This window comes from Mixophyes fleayi, chromosome 4 (genome assembly GCF_038048845.1).
Source record: "Mixophyes fleayi isolate aMixFle1 chromosome 4, aMixFle1.hap1, whole genome shotgun sequence".
NCBI classification, from domain to species: Eukaryota; Metazoa; Chordata; class Amphibia; order Anura; family Limnodynastidae; genus Mixophyes; species Mixophyes fleayi.
In genome coordinates, this window is record NC_134405.1 from 121,143,742 (window position 1) to 121,164,945 (window position 21,204).

General features: G+C 40.1%; 1 protein-coding gene across 2 annotated transcripts in view; it reads right to left on the reverse strand.

Moving 5' to 3' along the window:
- Positions 1 to 364: 364 nt before the first annotated feature.
- Positions 365 to 21,204, reverse strand: part of APBA2 (amyloid beta precursor protein binding family A member 2) — a 284,025-nt gene continuing 263,185 nt past the window's right edge. Inside the window, exons 11-12 of one of the 2 annotated variants that reach the window (XM_075208107.1) lie at positions 5,322 to 5,462; positions 365 to 495 (exon numbers count right to left, since the gene is read on the reverse strand). In XM_075208107.1, coding sequence (XP_075064208.1) covers positions 424 to 495; positions 5,322 to 5,462 — 213 coding nt within the window. In that variant the 3' untranslated portion in view covers positions 365 to 423. The remainder of the gene's footprint in view (positions 496 to 5,321; positions 5,463 to 21,204) is intronic. The other variant, XM_075208106.1, reaches the window with a different exon arrangement.

Below are 21,204 nucleotides of genomic sequence, written 5' to 3' on the forward strand. Positions count from 1 at the left end.
GGTTTAATATGACCACCATAGCATTGCATTTCCACATAAGCAAAGCCTTGATGTCACTGGCCTATAGAAGTCCACTTTGTATTGTTTCTTCCTCCGTCTCAATGTTCACACACTAACCAATGAAACATTCAGCACAAACACCTTAACACTACATGTACAATAACAAATAAATATCCTTGTCACTAGTCATGATAAGTAAACAGTCCAGAATGTCACACTCTATGATTTACAAATTGTCCTTGTTGGTCATGAACTTGCTTGGAACTGGTATCGCCTTTGGCAAAAGAAAGAAGCAAGAGAAAAGGAGAAGGGAAAAGCATCAGTCTATTGGTATTTGTTGCTCTTTTGTTCAAAATACAAAATGTCTGCCCAGTGTCTCTTTCGATATGTGGATGTGTATTGATCTCTTATGGCTGCTCATTGTTAGATGTAGAGAGGTGTCTCCTGTCCAGTGAGAAGCCGGAACATTGCTGCTGGCATGGTCTTCATATGGATCTGTGGTACAAAGAAGAAAGAGTTATAAAACTGAGGTTGGAAAGATTCAGCATCACATCAAGTTACTCCCTCATTCTCTCTCCCTTACTGTCAAGAAAGTTACAGATCATCTGGGCATACCATTACCCTTCAAACATTGCCTTATATTATAAATATGCATAAACCCACACATACAACTGGGCAAATCAAAGTGTGACTGGCAGGGGGTCAGGTGGCCACTCCTGTATAGATGATAAGTGTCTGTACTGAGAGATTAACAGGGCTTGTTACAGTGCAGCTCCCAGAAAAGAACCACTTGGCTGGGGTGGATATCAGAGGCACACCACGTCCGGCCAAGCCACTTCGTCTTGAGGGACTGGTCGTGAGGTACAAGCTGCAGTCAAAGGATTATAGAAGGTAGAATAGTGATGGAAGAAGCCAAAGTCAAGGGATTGGAGAAAATAGAATAGGGGGATACGAAGGCAAGGTCAAAGGATCAGAGAAGGTAGAATCATGATTTACAGTCCAACAAAACAAGTCTTTTTCAAAGCACAAGCAGAGAGATCCAATACATATCTTTCTGAGCGACTTATAAGGCTACAATCTAGTGAGATAAATTGTTCTGATTGACTTGACCTTTTCACTGAAGGACTGACTGCAGAGTGAAGAAAGCTGTGCAGTAGTCTAGGTGAGGGACTAGCTAGATTGTTGTTCTTAGCAGAGTGCTGATTACAGGAATTGAGAAAAGGCATTTGTAGCTGTCACTGTGAAGAGTTATCTGACAGCTAGTATATGAATTCTCACAGTAATTGTTTTTTGACAGCTGCCATCTGGAGTTAGTGGTGTGAATCCTCACAATAGTAATTTGGGCTTTTGGGACTTCAACTGGTACTAAAAATGTGAACTCAAGACCAAATACAATGTTTCTAATAGGGTATGATCTCTTTATACAGATATACATCTATCTCATATAGCTACATATTCTTTACTGTTTGATAGTCTATATAAATATGCCTTGTGAAATAATCTATTGCCATCACTGAAAATATCTAAAGATGCCATACAATCTACAGCAGTAATGGGCATCATAACAAATCACATGGGCCACACATGCAGCCCTCTAACATTCAAAATGACTGCACATTTTCGTTAATCTCAAGTAATAAGTTAAAACAATAAATTTAATTGAAGAAAGAGCTACCAGTCTGTAATAAAATATCAGTAGGCATTTTAGTGTTAGCTAAATAAATGTTACCAGCTATAACATACAAATCTTACATTTCAATGTAACTTCTGGACAGGCGCGGGCTGGCAAGATGCAGCCCGGGGGGCGCACAGGCGGGCGCGTCACATGACACATGATGCGGCCACGTCATCAATGACGCGGCCGCATCGCGTGCCATGTGACGTGCCTGCCAGTGCGCTGAGGCAGGCGCGTCACATGGCATTTTTACCGGCGGCCGTCATGTGATGCAGCTGCCGGTAATAATTAAGTTATAGTGCAGCCGGGGGGGGGGGGGGGAGGCGGAGCTGGGCGGCCGGCCCTAACAATGGGTAAACTGAGCAGCCCGGGGGACCGATGCCCCCCTGCCCCCCGGGCCAGCCCGCCTCTGCTTCTGGATGAGCAGATTTCCCACCAGATTTAGAAAGGTCTGGAACAGTCATGATACTATTCTGCACAGAGATTTCCATATGTCAACCTATTGCACTTGTTTTTTTAATGTGCCCATCAAAGAGAATGTCTGTTCACAGGTGTAAGTGGAACCAAAAGTAGACAACAACTTAGCAGCACACTGGTGCGTAACAGGGCCTGATGTAAAATTCCTGACCTTTCTTTAATGACGTAAGCGGGAATTATGCAGCTCTTTCCTTAAGAGAAAGGAAGGAGATCACGTAGTGCAGCTTGCACATTCCTCCTCTGATCTCACATGTGTTGCTGGCACTGTGTGACCTTTCTGTGTTGTGTGGAGGACATTACGTGAAGTGCAATTGGCTGGTCCAGGCAAAGAATAAGATTAAGTTCAATCTTATTCTCTGTTTTATGGCCCACCAAGTTTCACCTGCTGCCGAGGTCTTAGTCAATAAGCTCAGCAGGGCATAAGACCTGGGATTGACATAGATTAAAGCAGAGAAAAGGACTAATGGGGCATAAATCAGGAAGTGAGGAAATGGCTAGGTGACCTAGGTGGAGGTTTGGAAGGATGCAAGCGGCCCTACAGCTGCCTGTTGCCCATAACTGGGTAAAGAGAGACGCTGTGACTTTAGGAGACTATATAATAAATTATGTTTCAAGACATAAATATATCTTATTACCTGTCTTTTACTTCTACCATGGTAATACGATCTAGGAGATGAATGCTTTAGTATTAGTATCCATTATTTACTTAAACCTTGAGGCATGCACACTCCAAAAACATACTAGTAGGTTAATTGGCTGCTATCAAAATTGACCCTAGTCTCTGTATGACAATATATATATATATATATATATATATATATATATATATATATATATATATAAGCTGTAACTAAGTAACCATGAAGTAGTTTTAATAAAAAATCATGTTTGGTGGTGGTGGTTTTAAACCACCACACATCCCCGGCATACTCCAAACTGACGCATTTACTATAGGGTTATTTGAGACTGGGATGTTAAAACAACTAAAGTGCAGGCAATTTATACCCCATTCATACTGCACCAAAAACCTGGGTTTTTGCAGAGGCACGCTGAAAAACCCGGGTCTTGGTGCAGTATAAATAGTCCAACCACAAAATCCCGGGTCTAAAGTTCCGGGACTTAGACCCGGGATTTTGTGAGGGGTAATTCCCGTGTTGGACCCCGCTCGCCTGCAGTATGAATGGTGCAACCCGTGTAATTCCCGGGTCTCACCATTCATACTGTAAAAAAAAAAAAATTGAATTAATAAAAAATACATAAGAAATGTTTACTTAACTTATTTTCAGCCAGCGGTGTCTCCGGTGCGTTGCCGGCTGTCAGGGGGACCTCTGGGTACTAAAATGACGTCATTTCTAATGGACTAGAAATGACGTCATTTTAGTACCCAGAGGTCCCCCTGACAGCCGGCAACGCACCGGAGACACCGCTGGCTGAAAATAAGTTAAGTAAACATTTCTTATGTAATTTTTTTTAATTAAAAATTTTTTTAACACTTTTTTTTTTCTAAAACCCGGGTCGGGCAGGTAATTTTTAATACCTGCTTCTGATTTGCTAGATACCTCAAACATGCTGTTTGAGCTATCTAGCCATTCAGAGCATAAGAGGAGACACCATTGATTTATGGGGCAATCATTATGTATTGATTAAGGGACAAGCACATGTAAAACCAACTTGTGGGGGGAAATGTTATTTTTCATTATATTAAGGAGGCAATATTATTGTATTATATTATGGGACCAATATGCATTAATTTGATTGCAAATGGGGGCAATCATTATTTGTGATGCACACATGTGGCATTACATATTTCCCCATGATAATACAATACTTTTGCCCCTTTAATTTAATGAAAAATAAAATTTGCTCCAATAGGTAATTATAAATGAATTGTAACCCTTAATAAATTATGGTTGCCCCCATAACTTATATGTCAATGGTGCCTTCACTTATGTTCTGAATGGCAAGATAGCGCAAACAGCAGCAGTTTAAGCAATTTTGCCTCGAACAACCACCTCTTTTGTTTTGGCTGTTTTGCTGGCAGTTTTCCCTGCGGTTTGTCAAACAGCAGCTTTACAGCAGTAATTCTGTCTGGCTGTATTTTATTTTGATCTTGTTAAAAATCAGGATTGAGATTTGCATAGTGGTGGTTTGTTAAACTGTTTGCTTTGAACTGGTGGTTTGGCCTTTAGTAAATCTGGCGGTTTTAAATTCTCCAGAAAACCCACAGAAAACTGTTCATTTCATCAAACTGCCCCCTTTAGTAAATCTAGCCCTAAATGTTTAGGTGGCATTGTGAAGTACATGCAGTTACACTAAATTCCTGGAACAACAGTAGTAATGATAGTGCTATAAAATAGGACACTGTGGTATGCTGTTTTACTAGGAATGAGATATATATATATATATATATATATATATATATATATATATATATATATATATATATATGTCTAGACATAAATGCAAGATGACAGAGACCTCGGCTGGGGTCCCTTATCACATGTGAACATACAAAACTGAAAAAAATTACCTAAGACATGAATGGGGTTCATACATTTTGAAAGAAAATCTAAAATCCTTTCTTGTTCACTGCTTTTGAATATCAATTTATCTCATCAATGAAACATCTAAAATAAAATGTTCAAAGCCTTGGGCCGCACAATGCAACTGAACGCGGGATATCAGGGCTGGGGATACAGACTTCTTCCGCTAATGTAAAACAGTTCACAAATAAAAGAAAATATTCATAGAACCAAACATATCAATTCATTGCACAGGAAGGTTAATCCCTATGTCTGCTGCCCCCTCTAATCATGATGGAAATATGTGACTGCATGATGGTCATATTAACAATAGACAAGCTGTAGGTACCCTACCATGTAAGTGGGATGCATTATCTCTCCTTACACAGAGAATACATCCAGCAAAATGGCAAAACAATAAAATCTTTATACATTCCAGTAATCTCATATCCCAAAATGCCTTAATAGATAATATGTATTAATATATACTACAGCATTATTCATTCTTACTCAGCTTGCAATTACAGAAACAATTTGTTGTGTACTATTTAGCATGAATGAAAAGCATTCATCATCTTTTAAATGCTGGAAGTCTTGTGTTATAATAATGTAGACACATCACTATGAGCACGTTCACAAATTCTTACCTCCCCTACTGAATTGGAGAGTGCCTGGACAATCTTTTCATGAGCTGTGGCCACCACACTTTGTCCATTGATCTCAATAATGCGGTGCCCAACCCTTACTCCACCTCTCTCAGCAATTCCTCCTCTCATGAGGCTGCAGATCTGGACATGGAATGACAGATCAAAGGCAAAGAATTTAGTATCACACATGCAATACATGCATTACACAGGTAAATGTGCTAAACCTTATTACAGGATTTATGTGTCTATAATTTAACATTAATAATTTTTTCATTCTTCACAATCCTTATAATACTGTTGCTGCCTGTACACAATGGAGACAAGCATTTTATGGGCTGGATCAATTTTCATGGAAATGCAGCATATCAATTCACTAGGAACTGTTGACATAAGTGGGCAGCCACAGGGTGAAGGCAGCTATTTTATAGACTAAACCAATACCATAAAAATGCAGCCTATCAAAGTGTTGGGACCGGATGACATCACTGAGACACAACATGATTCAGTGATGTCACTAGTTCCTAGTGATGTGCCTCTGTTCCTAGTATGGTTCTACAGTAATATCAGTACAGTAATTTCATAAGTGTATGTTACATTGATAGGCTGCTTTCCCATATATATATATATATATATATATATATATATATATATATATATATATATATAATAAACATTGACTACACCCAAAATCAAACTATAATACAAGTTGTCTTTTCTATTGCAAGTAAGTTATCACCTATGAACTTCACCTTTGCAACTGACAGTAATACTTGTTGTGCACATTTTGGAATATACCTTCCTACCAGGCAAGTTTTCTTTTCATGTAAATACAAAGAACTAAATCCTTAGGATGCTGCTTTGTCTGTCTTGCTTTGTCTTTTTGTCATTTGCATACTGCTGACTCTGCCAACAGGCAGGAGATGATTGCAGAAAAGGCAGGAGACTAATCACAAGGAGGGAAATCTAAAAAAGTAACCATGTATTATGCTATCATTTTATAATGCGTATATCTATAAAGTTTCTTCCAGAAAGCTAACAAATAAAATACAATAATATAATATAATCAACTATATTTATAAATCTAAAAGCAACACAATGAATGCATCACTGGAACTTTAGCAAAAATGTTACATTATACTGTAATTATCTTCATGTGACCTGCAGGACTTCCTCTATGACCGTGTTTGTGTCAACACTCTACACCAACAATAAGGACCCCAAAATAGGTTCATGTCCACCACTGATCTCCCGGGGTGAAAAAAATCCTGAATAGTAGAGGTGACAGTATTTAAATACATGGTACCAGATCTCATGCAAAAATTACTTCTAATGTCGACTTATGCAAGCTGGTTGCAAATCCCCAGTCATTCCAAATCAGGTTTTCTTATATCAGATATCTAGTAATCAAATGTACAGTGGATGTGGTACGGCTTAACGGTGCTGACTACACCGACAACACTTGGCTGAAGTCACTTCACAGAACAGTCGTCATGGATCCTTGTCGGGAGGCAGCCGTCCGGACTGAAAATGTCGAGGTAAGTGTTGTCGGTGTAGTCAGCATCGATATGCTGACTACCACCGTGTACAGTACTAATTATATCAATAGTCTTTATAAAACAAACGAATAAGACTTGTTCCAACAACTGAAACATCTACCTCTAAAATGGTGCTCATTCAATCTAAGCATGATTGTTACGGTTCACGTTACCAAAATGATAATTTTCCTAAAAGTATTTAAAAAAAGTGAAATGATGAAAATATGTGTGATCCAAATAATTTACAAAGTGCTGTAACCTCCTTTGTATTATTAATTTTAGAAAAAAGCATACAATGACAATGTTTCTGACTTTTTATCTATAAACTGCATACTGCTGATTCATTTTCTCACTGCAGAAAACCTCACATGGTGTATATACTTGACTCTAATACCTTTAGTGATATAAAGACACAGACAACTTCTGAGTTTGGCTAATTAGGTCACAGTTTATTGATGCTAATTCTGGCATCATTGTGACTACTCCCCCTCTGGGCTCACAAAGATGTGCCCACGCTAAGGAACCAAGAGCCAGGATGGTTCGACGGGGGCAGTGGCAGCGATGGCACAGAGCTTTCTCGCCAAATTGTGCATCCATTATGTGCCTCACTTGTCATAGTAATAATACCTCATAGCATAGGTGTGCCACTATAATATTCTAACTCCAAACTGGATCACCATGCAACACTATAAAACTAAACATTATTATACAATTGTTTATGTTAACTAAAAATGTGCATTTTAAGACAAAGGGGCCTATTTATGAAGCTTTAAACCATGTGGAAACTGCTTTTTCCTAATGGTTTAGGCATTTTTAAGTAAAATATTAATTTATGAGAAGTCTTATATATGTCAGAGATAACTCCTTCATTCAGCAAATTATTACATTAACTTCTATCAAGTTATGAAAAACTTAGCTTTTCTTAACTTTGTCTGCAATGGCTTTCAGATGGCATTAGCTATTGAATCCTATGGGGAGAGCATTGGTGTAGATGGATCTTCAGATCTCTCACCGCAGCTTACCTGTTCTCTCCTCCGGTCATTATCGCAAAATGGCTTTGTGTATGTGTCACCTTAGGTCACGCATGTGAAAGCGACTGGAAATTTAAGGTAGTAAAGTCATCTATCAGATGCACTGTCCCCAGATGATTTTTTGATAAATGCTTAATAAAAATCATCTGTCATCCTTCTGATGACAGATGATAACGAACGGGACAAAACCCTGTTAATTAATAAATAAGCCCCCAACTCGTATAACAGATACCATCTATCCTGACCTTACAACAGATATGGGATCAATGCAAATTAAGTTTCAAAGAGAATATGAAAGTAATATTCGTGCTAATATTCCAACCTTTCAGATAGACACATTTGCTATAGAAAGTACATGATTGAGATATTCAAAAAATGTAATCTAAAGAAACATTTGATATTTTCATTGAGTAGGTAAAAAAATCAGGATTGCTTTGTGCTGACATTTAAATACACTCCAATGCCTGAGGTTATAAAATGGGTTATTAATAATAATTGGTACATCATTGAGAGTAACCTAAAATTGTTAGAGAAAACAGTTTATATACCATTAATTTCCTTTCATATACGAAAAAGTGTACAGAACCAAAGAAAAACAAACTACATGGCTATCTGAGAATAAACCTAACGTTAATCATAGGTGTGGGAGCTGTACTGTGTAATTTTATTGTAAAAGAGTATGTGCATAAGTATGGTGTTGAATAATTTAACAATTGACTGCATACAGGACTCAATTAATTGCACATACACTTCTCTGTCCACAAGGCCCTTTTTGTATAGGAAAAACTGTTCGCTGTTTGTAGGATCTGGTACAGGACCATTAATAATCTATTATTATTAAAATTTGCATTGCTAGATTCATTTCCCATGTGTGGGAATACCCATACTTGCCAACTCTCCCGGAAAGTCTGGGAGACTCCTGAAATTCGGGTCAGTCTCCCGGGGGAGCTGGCATTTCTCCCACATCCCGGATTTCACAGAGAATCGCGTCATTTGATGCGATTCTCGGTGAATCACGCCATTTTGGAGGGCGGGGCGGGGCTAATCGGGTCATTTTTGCCCCGCCCCCCGCGAACAACGTAATTTACGTCGCTGGGCAAAAATTACGCGACTGGCCTCGTCCCGCCCCCTCCCGCCCTCCAGTCACGCCCCCTCTCCCAGAAACAAGTTTCCGGGAGTTGCCAATTATGGGAATACCATTATGGCAGCACTGACATTACTTTTACAGGCATTAAATTGTTTCTGATTCCAGACAGGAGTGGTAATAAGCATGATGTGGAGGTATGGATCTCACTCACTAGAGCTGTGGACCCATTGCAATTTATTGATAGAAAAATAGCATTCCTAAGTAAATAAATGTATGCAGTCAATGTACATCATTATATGGGCTAATAGAGCTTTTAAATATTGTGACCTTTTCTAACTTCAAAATGATTATGTAACATTATACATTTGAACACTGCTTTTGAAATTTCACCTGCACATATACGTGTGACTAGAGAACACAATTTCAAGTTATACATACGTATTAGTCAGAGGGTGTCATTAAGTATCCCACTACCTTGAGAAAGCATGAATGGCTGTTGGTAAGGATTGCTCTTAACTACACTATTGTGACCCTCTAGTGAAATGTTTTAGCTGCTGAAGACCAAAAAAATACAAATGCTAAAAGGAGCTGTAAGCAGTGGCACTGAGAGGCAGGGGAAGACAAGTACAAAGAACTAGGGCCTGGACCTGCTTTCGGGCCCTGGCCTGAATAGGTAGTGGGAGGAGCCATCAACCTGGTGTGGCCACACCTCCTTTCAGTTGCTATGGAAGGCCCCCCCAAGAAGTCCCTGTACCAGGGGCCGGAATTCTTCTTGACAGCCTTAGCCGTGAGTTTCATGCTTTACATCTATCTGCTGTATTGTAAAAAATTAAATTAAGCCTAATAAAAATGCACTTTAGACTGCCCCAACAAATTTCCCTCAATATTCCTCTAATGCAATATCGAATATCTGGCTCATCCTCCCTAATAACTAAACATGAGCTTGTTTACTATAAGTTACATCTGTCAGATTTAGCTTACTCCAGTCTACAGTATATGCTATTTAATGTCTGGGAGGAAGGACTAGTTATTAATTTTGATAACCCTCAAAGGATGACAATCCTTTTAGGGTGTCAGACTCTGCCTCCTGCAGCTCCCGTCTGCCAGGTACTATTTTGAACATTTGCCTTTGTGTGTATCCAGCCTGTAGTGCCACTGTTCCGCCAAAGTGGCCACAGTGGTACTTGGACTGCTCTCCTACGCTCATTACTCCGGGATGCTTAGCACCTGTCCCTGGCCTATAAAGACTGCCTTTCCCCAGCAATCCTTGCCAGTTCATCTGTTGCCTTGACCTCTGCTGTTCCTCCAGTGTGTTATCCTTGATTGATTTCCTCTGTTACTCTTCCCCCTGTTTTTGTACCTCTTTCTGTGACCCCTGACTTGGCTTTGTTGTGACTCTGCACTTGTGTCAGGCCGCAGGCCTTCTGAGGAGTATAACGGAACAGAACACTAACCGGTATTAGCGCCACTGAACTAGCAGGTGCGGAGTCCAACGTACCCCTGGTTTTCGCCAGGGACCCCTGCAAGGAGGTTTGGACTTCGCTGCACAGGGTACGCAGGTCGCGGTCCTACTAACCAGTTGCCGATGTAGTGTAGAAGGGTCAGACGGTCCGGGTCGAGCCAATCAGGAATGTACGGTACTAGGGAGAATCCGAAAGAGTGGTCAGCAAGCCGAGGTCGAAGTACAATATGGGTAACACAGACAATAGGATGGTCGCCAAGCCGGGTCACAATGGAGAGCAGGAATAATGGTAGTACAATAGGGAACAAGGAAGCAGGAGAACCAGGATGCTAGGATTGAACCTGTTACTCTGGCACCCTAATGGCGCCAGAGCCAGGTTTAAATAGGACAGGCTAGAGGATGATTGGAGGAGCCAGCAGGGGGGAATCCCGCGGGACAGGAAGCGTCCCGTTGCTAAGCAACAGGACGAGGCAGGGAGCATGCGCCCGACAAGCCTCTGAGGCGGAAGCCGCAGCACGTCTGTTGCCTAGCAACAGAGGGCTGCGGCCGGAAGGAAGGAGGGCGTCCATTCCCCGACTGACGGAGGATCAGCGGGGACGTCGCCTGACAACATGCTTCTCCCTGATATCGTGGTGAACTGTCTAGCTTTTGATCCCTTGCTCATTTGACTCTTCTCTGTTATTGTGTCTGCAGTGTATTGCTCCCCTAGCAATCCAGCTTCTACAGTCTGTGGCAGCTATTCAGCTCCCACGTCTGCAGTAGTTACACCATCGTGTCTCCAGTATATCCTGAATCCTGATAACCGTGACTCCTCCGGTGCCTCGTTTCTCCAGAGCATCCCGAGTATTGTACCCGTGACTCCTCCAGTGCCTCGAGTCTCCTGAGTAACCTGAGTCTTGATACCCATGATTCCTCCGATGCCTCGAGTCTCCTGAGTGCAGACATCCGTGATTCCTCTGGTGCCTCCTGTATAACCTGAGTCCTCACACCCGTGACTCATCTGGTGCCTTGTGCCTCATTAGTTTCTCAGGTATCCTGATAACAGTGATCTTACCTGCTTCTCTGGCCTCAGAATCAGACTTGCCTTTAGGCCTCTCAGCACTGACTCTTGAACTATATTATTGTCCATTATCTGCATCTGTGGCTTACTGACTTATCTTTGTTATTACTGTCATACCCTGCTGACTTGCACTTACCGCTGACTTGCACTGACTTGCACTTAGGGTATAGGTAAATGCTCCTCCTCCTTGAATTAGCAAGCTTTTAAAACTCTATTTTACTCCAGTCTATTTGGCATGGATAAAAATTAATGCAAATCATTTATGCTTCAGGAGGTCAAAAGATTAGATCATGTTATACAAGGACAAGCCCAAAGATAAAAAAAAAAATCCCCAAATATTATATCACAGTCTATGACTGTTAACAATAATACAGTCATGGCTAAACGTTTTGAGAATGACACAAGTATTGGTTTTCACAAAGTTTGCTGCTTCAGTGTTTTTAGACCATTATGTCACATGTTGCTATGGTATACTGAAGTAAAATTACAAGCATGTCCTAAGTGTCAAAGGCTTTTATTGATAATTACATTAAGTTTATGCAAAGGATTCAATATTTGCAGTATTGACCCTTCTTTTTGAAGACCTCTGCAACTCGCACTGGCATGCTGTCAATCAACTTCTGGGCCACATACTGACTGATGGCTGCTCATTCTTGCCTAATCAATGCTTGGAGTTTGTCAGAATTTGTGGGTTTTTGTTTGTCCACCTGCCTCTTGAGATTGACCAAGTTCTCAATGGAATTAAGATCTGGGGAGTTTCCTGGCTATGGACCCAAAATTTTGATGTTTTGATCCCCCAAAACCACTTAGTTATCACTTTTATCTTATAGTAAGGTGCTCCATCATGCTGGAAAATGCATTGTTCGTCACCAAGCTGTTCTTGTATGGTTCGGAGAAGTTGCTCTTGGAGGATGTTTTGGTACCATTCTTTATTCATGGCTGTGTTCTTAGGCTGAGAAGTAACCCTTCACATGAATGGACTCAGGATGCTTTACTGTTGGCATGACACAGGACTGATGATAGCGCTCACCTTTTTTTCTCCAGACAAACATTTTTGCAGATGCCCATAACAATCTGAAAGGGGATTCATCAGAGAAAATGACTTTATCCCAGTCCTCAGCAGTCCAATCCCTGTACCTTTTGCAGCATATCATGTTGGTTATACCTTCTGATGTTACTAAAGGCGTTCAGCGATTTTAATGTGGATGTTAAGCCACAACACTTTTGTAACTTAAACAGGTTGCTGTTTATTTAAAGATGATAACAACAGATGAATGCAGTTACTCACAGTTGCTTGTAGTACAACAGCATTCAGCAGTAACAACAGTTGCAGCAATCAGGCAATACAGATTATACAGTACACACTTGTATATAAGCTGGTGGTGATGCACTCTTATGTAGATATATAGATGCAGGCAGGATTTACTATATACTGCACAGCCATGCAGTTTATTGTTGCAGACTCCTCTTATATGTATTAGGGATACAGAAGGGAGCCTCTGGTTATAGTTGTGGGCACTTTGAGGGCTTATATGAGCAATTAGTGCATCCGATTCTCTCAATGTCTTAATGGAAGTGACGGCACGAAGCCGAACTTCTGGTTATTATGTGCCAGCGCATGCGCAGTAGCGAAATCCGGGTGCCAATGTCCTGCACCACTTCCTGTTCTCCTCCTAGACCACTGGGGATTACAGCGTTGCTATGGAAACGCGCAGAAGATGAAGCGAAAGCGCTCCTGTACACAAACAAATCAGTCTGTCCCTGATGTTTTTCCTGAAGAGAATTGGCTTCTTTGCTGGCCTTCTTGACACCAGGCCATCCTCCAAAAGTTTTCGCCTCACTGTGCGTGCAGATGCACTCCCACTTGCCTGATCCGATAAATGTTGATTTAGGTGCAAGCTTACTAGCAGCAATATCCTTACATATGAAGCCCTTTTTGTGCAAAGCAATGATGACTGCATGTGTTTCTTTGCAGGTAACCATGGTTAACAGAGGAAGAACAATGTTTTCAAGCACCACCCTCCTTTTAAAGCTTCCAGTCTGTTATTTTAACTGAATCAGCATGACAGAGTGATCCTCAGCCTTGTCCTCGTCAACACTCTCACCTGTGTTAACGAGAGAAATACTGACCTGATGTCAGCTGGTCCTTTTGTGGCAGGGCTGAAATACAGTGGAAATGTTGTTTTGGGGATAAAGTTCATTGTCATGACAGAGAGGGACTTTGAAATTAATTGCAATTCTCTGATCACTTTTCATGACATTCTGGAGTATATGCAAATTGCCATTATAAAAACTGAGGCAGCAGACTTTGTGAAATATAATATTCGTGTCATTCTCAAACCTTTTGGCCATGACCGTAGAATGCAGACCTTTCTACAATTATATATAAACTAATTTGTTTACTAAATAGAATTTATAAAGTCTCTCAATGAAAAAAACAAAACATAGCAATAAAACACTTTAAATCGTAAATCAGAATGAATAATGCATACTTAATTGAATAAGTTCTGCAATTTGGTACACAATTTTTCAAACCTATGAATCCTGAGAGCAAAGAGGGGGTCTGGGTGGTTGAAGAGGCATCATCAATATTTTGTGATGGAGCCTCCAACCTTGCACAAACATAATTTAACGTTGATACCTTTAATAGTTAAATATTGGAAATTACTGCTAGCTTACAAGACTTAGCACCGTGGAAGCTCACAATGATTTTCAATATAGTTAGCTATTAAAGCTGTGACCTTTATTAGCATATATTTATATACTGCCAGCAGATTCCATAGCACTTTACAATTGTTAACTACAATTTAAATTTCATTTTTAACTTGTAAACGTAATCCAACTTCTATTTGAGTGGCTTATAAAATATAAAATATACCTTTTGCTGCTTCAACGTAACTTGTTCAAGATTGATGACCAAAATGCAAAATATGTTCATATGCAATATGTAGCAGATATAATCTCCTGTTTATATTAGCTACTTAAAGTTTTATTACCTTAGACATAAATCATTTTGAACTAAATAATTAGTTACGTTACTATGACAAGTGTTAGGAGTAAACTGTTTATTTACAGCAATAAAAATTATTTCTAAACAAATATTGTATGTTTGAAGTTGCAAATATTCCAGACAGGTTCAAAGTCAGCTTTCAATTTATTATCTAACTCCTGGTTGCCTGTAATTAAATAACATGATATACTCTAGGTCAATACATTAGAGAACAAATCTTACTAAACATAAAGCATAAAAAAAGATTTCACAATTTCCCCGCAAGTGTTGAAACCTTTGCCGGTCAGTTCCATTTAGCTGAAATATGTAGGTAGATGCAGTGTTGTTCTGATTAATGGTCTTCCCATACTGGACTGCTTGGCTCATATAAAGCTCTCAAGGGGGTGTTAGGAATAAAATAATGTTAAAACTGTACATCTTGGGGTTTATGAGCCTTCAGGAGCTCTTATATAGAGAGAGCCATTTAAAGCTATTTAACTTATACCCTTTAGTTCCCTGTGGAATTAGTTGCTTGTAAAGATAAACTACATGCATTAATCTGGTTGTGCATTAATCTAATACAGATTAGTGCCTTATCCTATAAATATTGCCACATGCACATGGCAAAAACTAAATTAGTATTCTCAAGGTATACTTTTGCCTTAAGCTGCTTTTCTTAAAAAAATACTCAATATATTTTCTTAATTTCATTTCTTTGTGATGATTTACCCTGTAGCTATATTTTTATCACTTTGTCCCTTGCCCAAGCAATCTTTTTAATGTGTTTTTTCTTTATAGAATGTATAAGCCAGCAGTTCAGATGTTATAGCTCAAACTCAGCACAATGCAGGAAATATAATCCTTCCCATCTATTCATTTGATATAAGCAAATATGTATTATGTATATTTAATTAAATGGCAGGTAGTTGTATTATTTATCATACTTGTCTTTCAAAACATGTTCATAACGAGCAATGTGGCAATTATACATGCTTTTAAATTGTTTTCTTTTCTACTTAATTGCACAATCTAAAACTTAATACAGAAGCAATATAGAGAGGCCATGTGGTAATAGCATGTATTAAGAAGTGAGGGATGAAATAAGCCTGAAGGCAATTTAAAAGTAGAGGTTGCATCTTCAAACTGAATTATTCTCTGGAGTTTAATAGTAAACTATGGGAGTACGCCCATCTGGTGTCATAGGGGAGGGGTAGACAGGGTCTAAAAGTGGGATGGGGGGAGAATTAATCAGTCTCTGCAGTTCTGGACGTTGATGGTTGTCGGTACTTGGTAGCACGGAGACAGGAATGGATGCTTCTCTTGTTGGTGCTCAGTTATTGGCGTGCTAGGCACAGCTGTTCGTGATCCTGGATGGAGAGTTGCCGGAAAACGCAGTACAGTCGACGGCCAGTGGTTTGGGCGCACATTATGGTAGTGGGCATGCTGAACCCGCCTCTCTTCGAGTGAATTGGCTATAGTCTCGGTACAGATACCGCCCCTGTGGGTTGCCCTGTGGTTGCACCCAGAGGATGGGCGGGTTCTGTAAGCCTGGGACGGGGTGTCCACTAAGGTAGATATATGTACCCGGGGTTTGATTGGTTGTCCCCCACTTGAACCCAGAGGTCTGACTGGTTGTCCCCAGTTGATGAGGTCCCATTGGTTAATGCTCGGACAGTTGGCTTTTGCCTGGCAGACGTCGGACTGACTGCTCTCTTCTCCACCATATTTAAATAAATTATTTAAATTTGCCACACTCAGGTCTCATGTCAGTTATTTAAGGATATAGATAAATAGGATCAGAAAGTAAAGGAAGTTATGATATCAGCCATTAAGCCTTTTAGAAGAGGGTGATTACAAGGCATGAATACAATTTAAGTGTGTATTATGTTGATGTATTATCGCGATACAGCTATAGCTAATTTTAGTCAGTGTGTGCAGAGAAATACTAGGTATAGGACTAATTGATCTATATACCAATAAACATGTTTTCCTCAGGTATAGCGAGGTTACTCTTACTAAGTACTATTAAATTTCTACTTTGTTGAAACAATGTTGCAATACTCTGGAAAAATTTTACCTCTAAATATAAGGCAGAAAAGCAGCTAATGTTGTCCAAACGTTCTCCAGGTATCCTTATTTTGACCTTTACACTCCATGTAGAAAAGTCGAGTCACTCTATCGGCCCACTATTGCCTGAAACTGTGGGTCACTTTGCGCTGTGAGCTCGAATTGAAGGTGGTCTGAATCCATGCAGTCCTTTTCAGTAACACTGATAAGCTTCCATATTCAGTGCCATTCAAAAGGACTGGACAAAATCAGTCCTCCAATCATGTGAGCTTGTCTCACTGTTTCAGGTAAGAGAGGGTCCTGATAGAGTGACATTTTGCTATATGGGGGGGTACAAATCAAAATAAGAGCATGGCACAATCCCTTTAGCAATAACAAGAAATTCGTCTTATAATCATTTACGAAATATCAATGTATAAAATGATGGGTAATCTCATTTAAGAAGCAATTAAGTCCACTATGACAATAATATAGATATAAAGGACTGATATTACTGGGCATAATAATATAGCTGAAGTAACTGAAGGGTTTTTACTTAATTAACGAAATGAAGCTGTTTCTCCCCCAAGGTGAAATCAATTATCAAACAGGTAGAACAGAGTTTCTCTATGCTGCAAGACACTTGAATGGGTGGAAGCGGAAGTTATTCAGAAGTTTTGGACCTGAGACTTCTAGGTACATGAAATTTTTTGCAGTATTCAAACATTGGGCCAGGTCCAATGTCGATTATTTTCGTCCTATATAAGCATCCATTTAATAAGTGTCTTAAAGTATCTATGAACTACTGCGCCATACATGTATGAATTTCATTTTTGGATATATCTGTACTTTATATTTATTTTTTAATCATATCCTTATACATGCATATGTATGTTATTATATGTTAACAGTGCTTTAAAAATCAAAACTACACAAAGTACATTTATAAGAACAGTTGATAAATAATAAAAAAGGAAATCAAGTCCTGGCACAAAGAGCTTACACTTTACTTGCCATCCGTCCCTTTCTCTCTCAGGATGCTGCCAAGACTATCATCCATGCACTCATCATCTCCCGCCTGGACTACTGCAACCTCCTCCTCACTGGCCTCCCCCACTCACATCTCTCCCCCTCCGCTCTGTACTCAATGCAGCCGCAAGACTCATCTTCCTCTCACGCCGCTCCTCCTCTGCCTCCCCTCTCTGCCTCGCCTTACACTGGCTTCCCTTCCCCTACAGAATCCTTTTCAAACTCCTCACCACCACTTACAAGGCTCTCTCCCACTCTACAGCCCCCTACATATCTAACCTCCTCTCCATTCACACTCCTGCCCGCTCCCAGCGCTCAGCCAACGACCACCGCCTCTCCTCCACTCTTATCACCTCTTCCCACTCCAGAATCCAAGACTTTTCCCGTGCTGCCCCCCGTCACTGGAATGACCTCCCTCGTTCCATCCGTCTCTCTCCTACTCTGTGCTCCTTCAAACGTGCACTGAAAACCCACCTCTTCCATAAAGCCTACCAACCATCCGCATAACCCCTTAATCTCCTCCACTCGCTCTCTCCCTTGCCTCATGGCTCCCCTTGTGCCTGTTCTGTTTTCCCTCCCTTAGGATGTAAGCTCACTTGAGCAGGGCCCTCTTCCCTCATGTCTCCTCACCTGTTCTTCTGCTCCGTGTTTATTGCTTTAACCTGCCTGGAGTTCCTGAAGTACTGGTATTTCTGTTTATTGTTTTGTACTGTTTCACCCTGTATAGTGTACTGTTTGTATGGTGTACGGCGCTGCGGAAATCTTGTGGCGCCTAACAAATAAAGGATAATAATAATAATAATAACCTAGATTGTACCTAGAAGTTTTTATCCTGTATCTAACAGTAGCATGGTGGACCTTCCAGAAAATGTACACATATAGGCCCATTGCTGATGCCAAAATTCTATAAGAAATGTAGTGAAAGCATTATTGTAATATTTTAGGAAACTTATGGGAAAAAAGTCAGTTTTCTCAAATATTGCTTGACTGAGGTATGACTGAGTGATAAATTAGGCTTAGAGCTCAATTGTGGATTCCTGATCAAAGGGCAGCCTTAAAACTTATTTAAAAAACAAAACTGTGATTAGGAGCTGTAGTATGGTTACCATGGTAAAGTGCTGAAACAGCAGCAGAAGTATGTGACACTCTGCTTATCTATGTGTCTGGTTCAATGTGACTATGTGTATCTTCATTTGTAAATGCCATCAGGCTTAATAAAGAAAGTTCATTTATCTCCTTTTGCTGGATGTGCTGAGTTTTCTACAAACAAGTGCTGCAGTCCTTTTCTTTCAGTACATTCCATGGCCAGTCTTAGCCTGTTTTGTTACATACTGTGCGCCCACGGGCACTTCATGGCTGCCAGAAATGTTTTGTTCTTCTTTATTTGCAGTGGAAATACTTATACTAAGACTTATTTGGTAAACGCATGCACAACATTTACCCTGAACCACCACACCTAGATAATTGTTTTCATTGTCTAACTCGCAAAGCTAGATATACACTCATTTAGCTGGTTGATTTGGTTCAGTGCAAATTGTGCACATAAATGCAATGTTAGTATTTGACTGATACTGTTGTAAATGCTGCATTACATGACGAAGGTTCTTACTATACTATAGACAGAGGCAGAGGCACCAAGAATAGGGAAAGAACAAATACAAAGTTCCTGGGGGTCCTATCATGACTGTGTATTGGGAGGAGCCACAAATCTGGTGTGGACAGGCCCCCTTCAGGGGCTATTAAAGTAGTTGTTGTACAGGGGCCTGAAATTTCTTTTGGCAGCCCTGGTCAGAGGATAGCTTTTAATAACATTTTTCAACAGAAGCTATTTTGTTGTCTTACCCAATGTCTCTCCAAGTTTAGTCCCGAGAAGTAGGAAGAACTCATGATGTGCTGATGAGATCTAATAACATAGTTATGGGCAGCACGATGGCTAAGTGGTTAGCACTACTGTTTCACAGCAATGGAGTCATGAGTTCAGTGTTGGCGCTATATAAATAAATAATGATGATGAATTCCAAACCATGGCCTTATCTTTGTAGAGTTTGAATGTTCTCCCAGTGTTTGCGTGGGTTTCCTCTGGGTACTCTGGTTTCCTCCCACACTCCAAAAACATACTAGTAGGTTAATTGGCTGCTGTCAAATTGACCCTAATCTCTATCTGTGTGTGTTAGAGAATTTAGACTGCAAGCTCCAATGGGGCAGGGACTGATGTGAGTGAGTTCTCTGTACAATGTTACGGAATTAGTGGCGCTATATAAATAAATGGTGATGATGACAGTTAAAATATTTTTATGTATTTAAATCTATTTTGTGTAATAAATGTACATATGATTTTACTAGGCATAAAGGCAGAATTAAGTTAATTTGCATCTCTACCTACAATTCGTAGCTGGCTGTAAATTGACTTTGAATTTGCCAAAACCTTTTTTTCTGAAGATCTTTCCTTCTGTTTCATCTAGAAAGAGCTGTACTTGCTATTCTAGTGAGAAAGTAAACAGCATGTTAGGTAACAAAAAGAATTATTTGCTTTATAAATCAGAAACAAAATCACCTAAAAGATCTACAGAGAACACTACTTGAGTAGTCTATATACGTGGAAGGTAAAGTGTATTTTGTGCTGCAATGTAGGATTCTCCAAGGCTAATGAGGCTGAAAATAGAGAGCACTGGAGCAAGACTAACTCGAACATCAGCAACTTTTCCAAGAGATTTAGGCATGTTCGCTTGGAAAAACCATTACACACATGATTTCTGTTACTTGTGCAGGGATTTAAATAAATTCAAATTAAAAAAAGAAAAAAAAAAAGAGAGATAAAAGATTATTTCTTGTGAATGTACGTAATTTGGGTTGGCTTAGTTGATCCAAATTTGTAGGGGAAATGTATTTGTGTATGACACTTGTAGAATGAACTGTATAAATTACATACAACACAATTAAGTGGTGGGTAACCTGTCTGTATATTTAATGAATATTTATTGCTGTTGAGACACTCTTTGGGTGCTTCATATGTTACTGTGGCTATGCAGAAAAATTAGCCTCATGTCCACTGTAACTAGGAACTAGCGGAGATTGATGGATACTGTATTCTAAGATATAACAAGGTAAAGTCACTGTTGATGAGCATTGCATTGCAAATACAAAAAAACTATAACCCATGTAGCAGGTTTAGACAGCCTGTGGCCACGATGCTGTTGTTAATGTCACTGGCACTAGGATTGTTGGACCCTCTTGGTTTGCCTGGCTTAACCCTACCCATCCCAGAGGCGCAGAGTATAACGAGGTATGTGCTTTTTGCCAGGGACCCCCGCAATGGGACGCAGCTTCTACACCGCAGGTCACTGCCCTTCACGAAGGTGCTAGGCGAAACCAATGGGAGAACTTGGAAGTTAAGAGAAAAGATGGTTCTGACTGGAAGCTTGGAAACTTGCTGAGTACAGAGGCGCGATAGTCTGCGGCTGCAATATTAACCACTGCAAATGACTGTAAGCTAGGAAGCTGGTTGTACAAAGAGGTGCGATGGTCTGCAGCTGCAATAATAACCACTGTGAACAGCTTGGACGCTTGGATGCTTGCTGAACATAGAGGAGTTATAGTCTGCAACCTCAGTATTAACCACTGAGAATGACTGGAAGCTTAGTGAA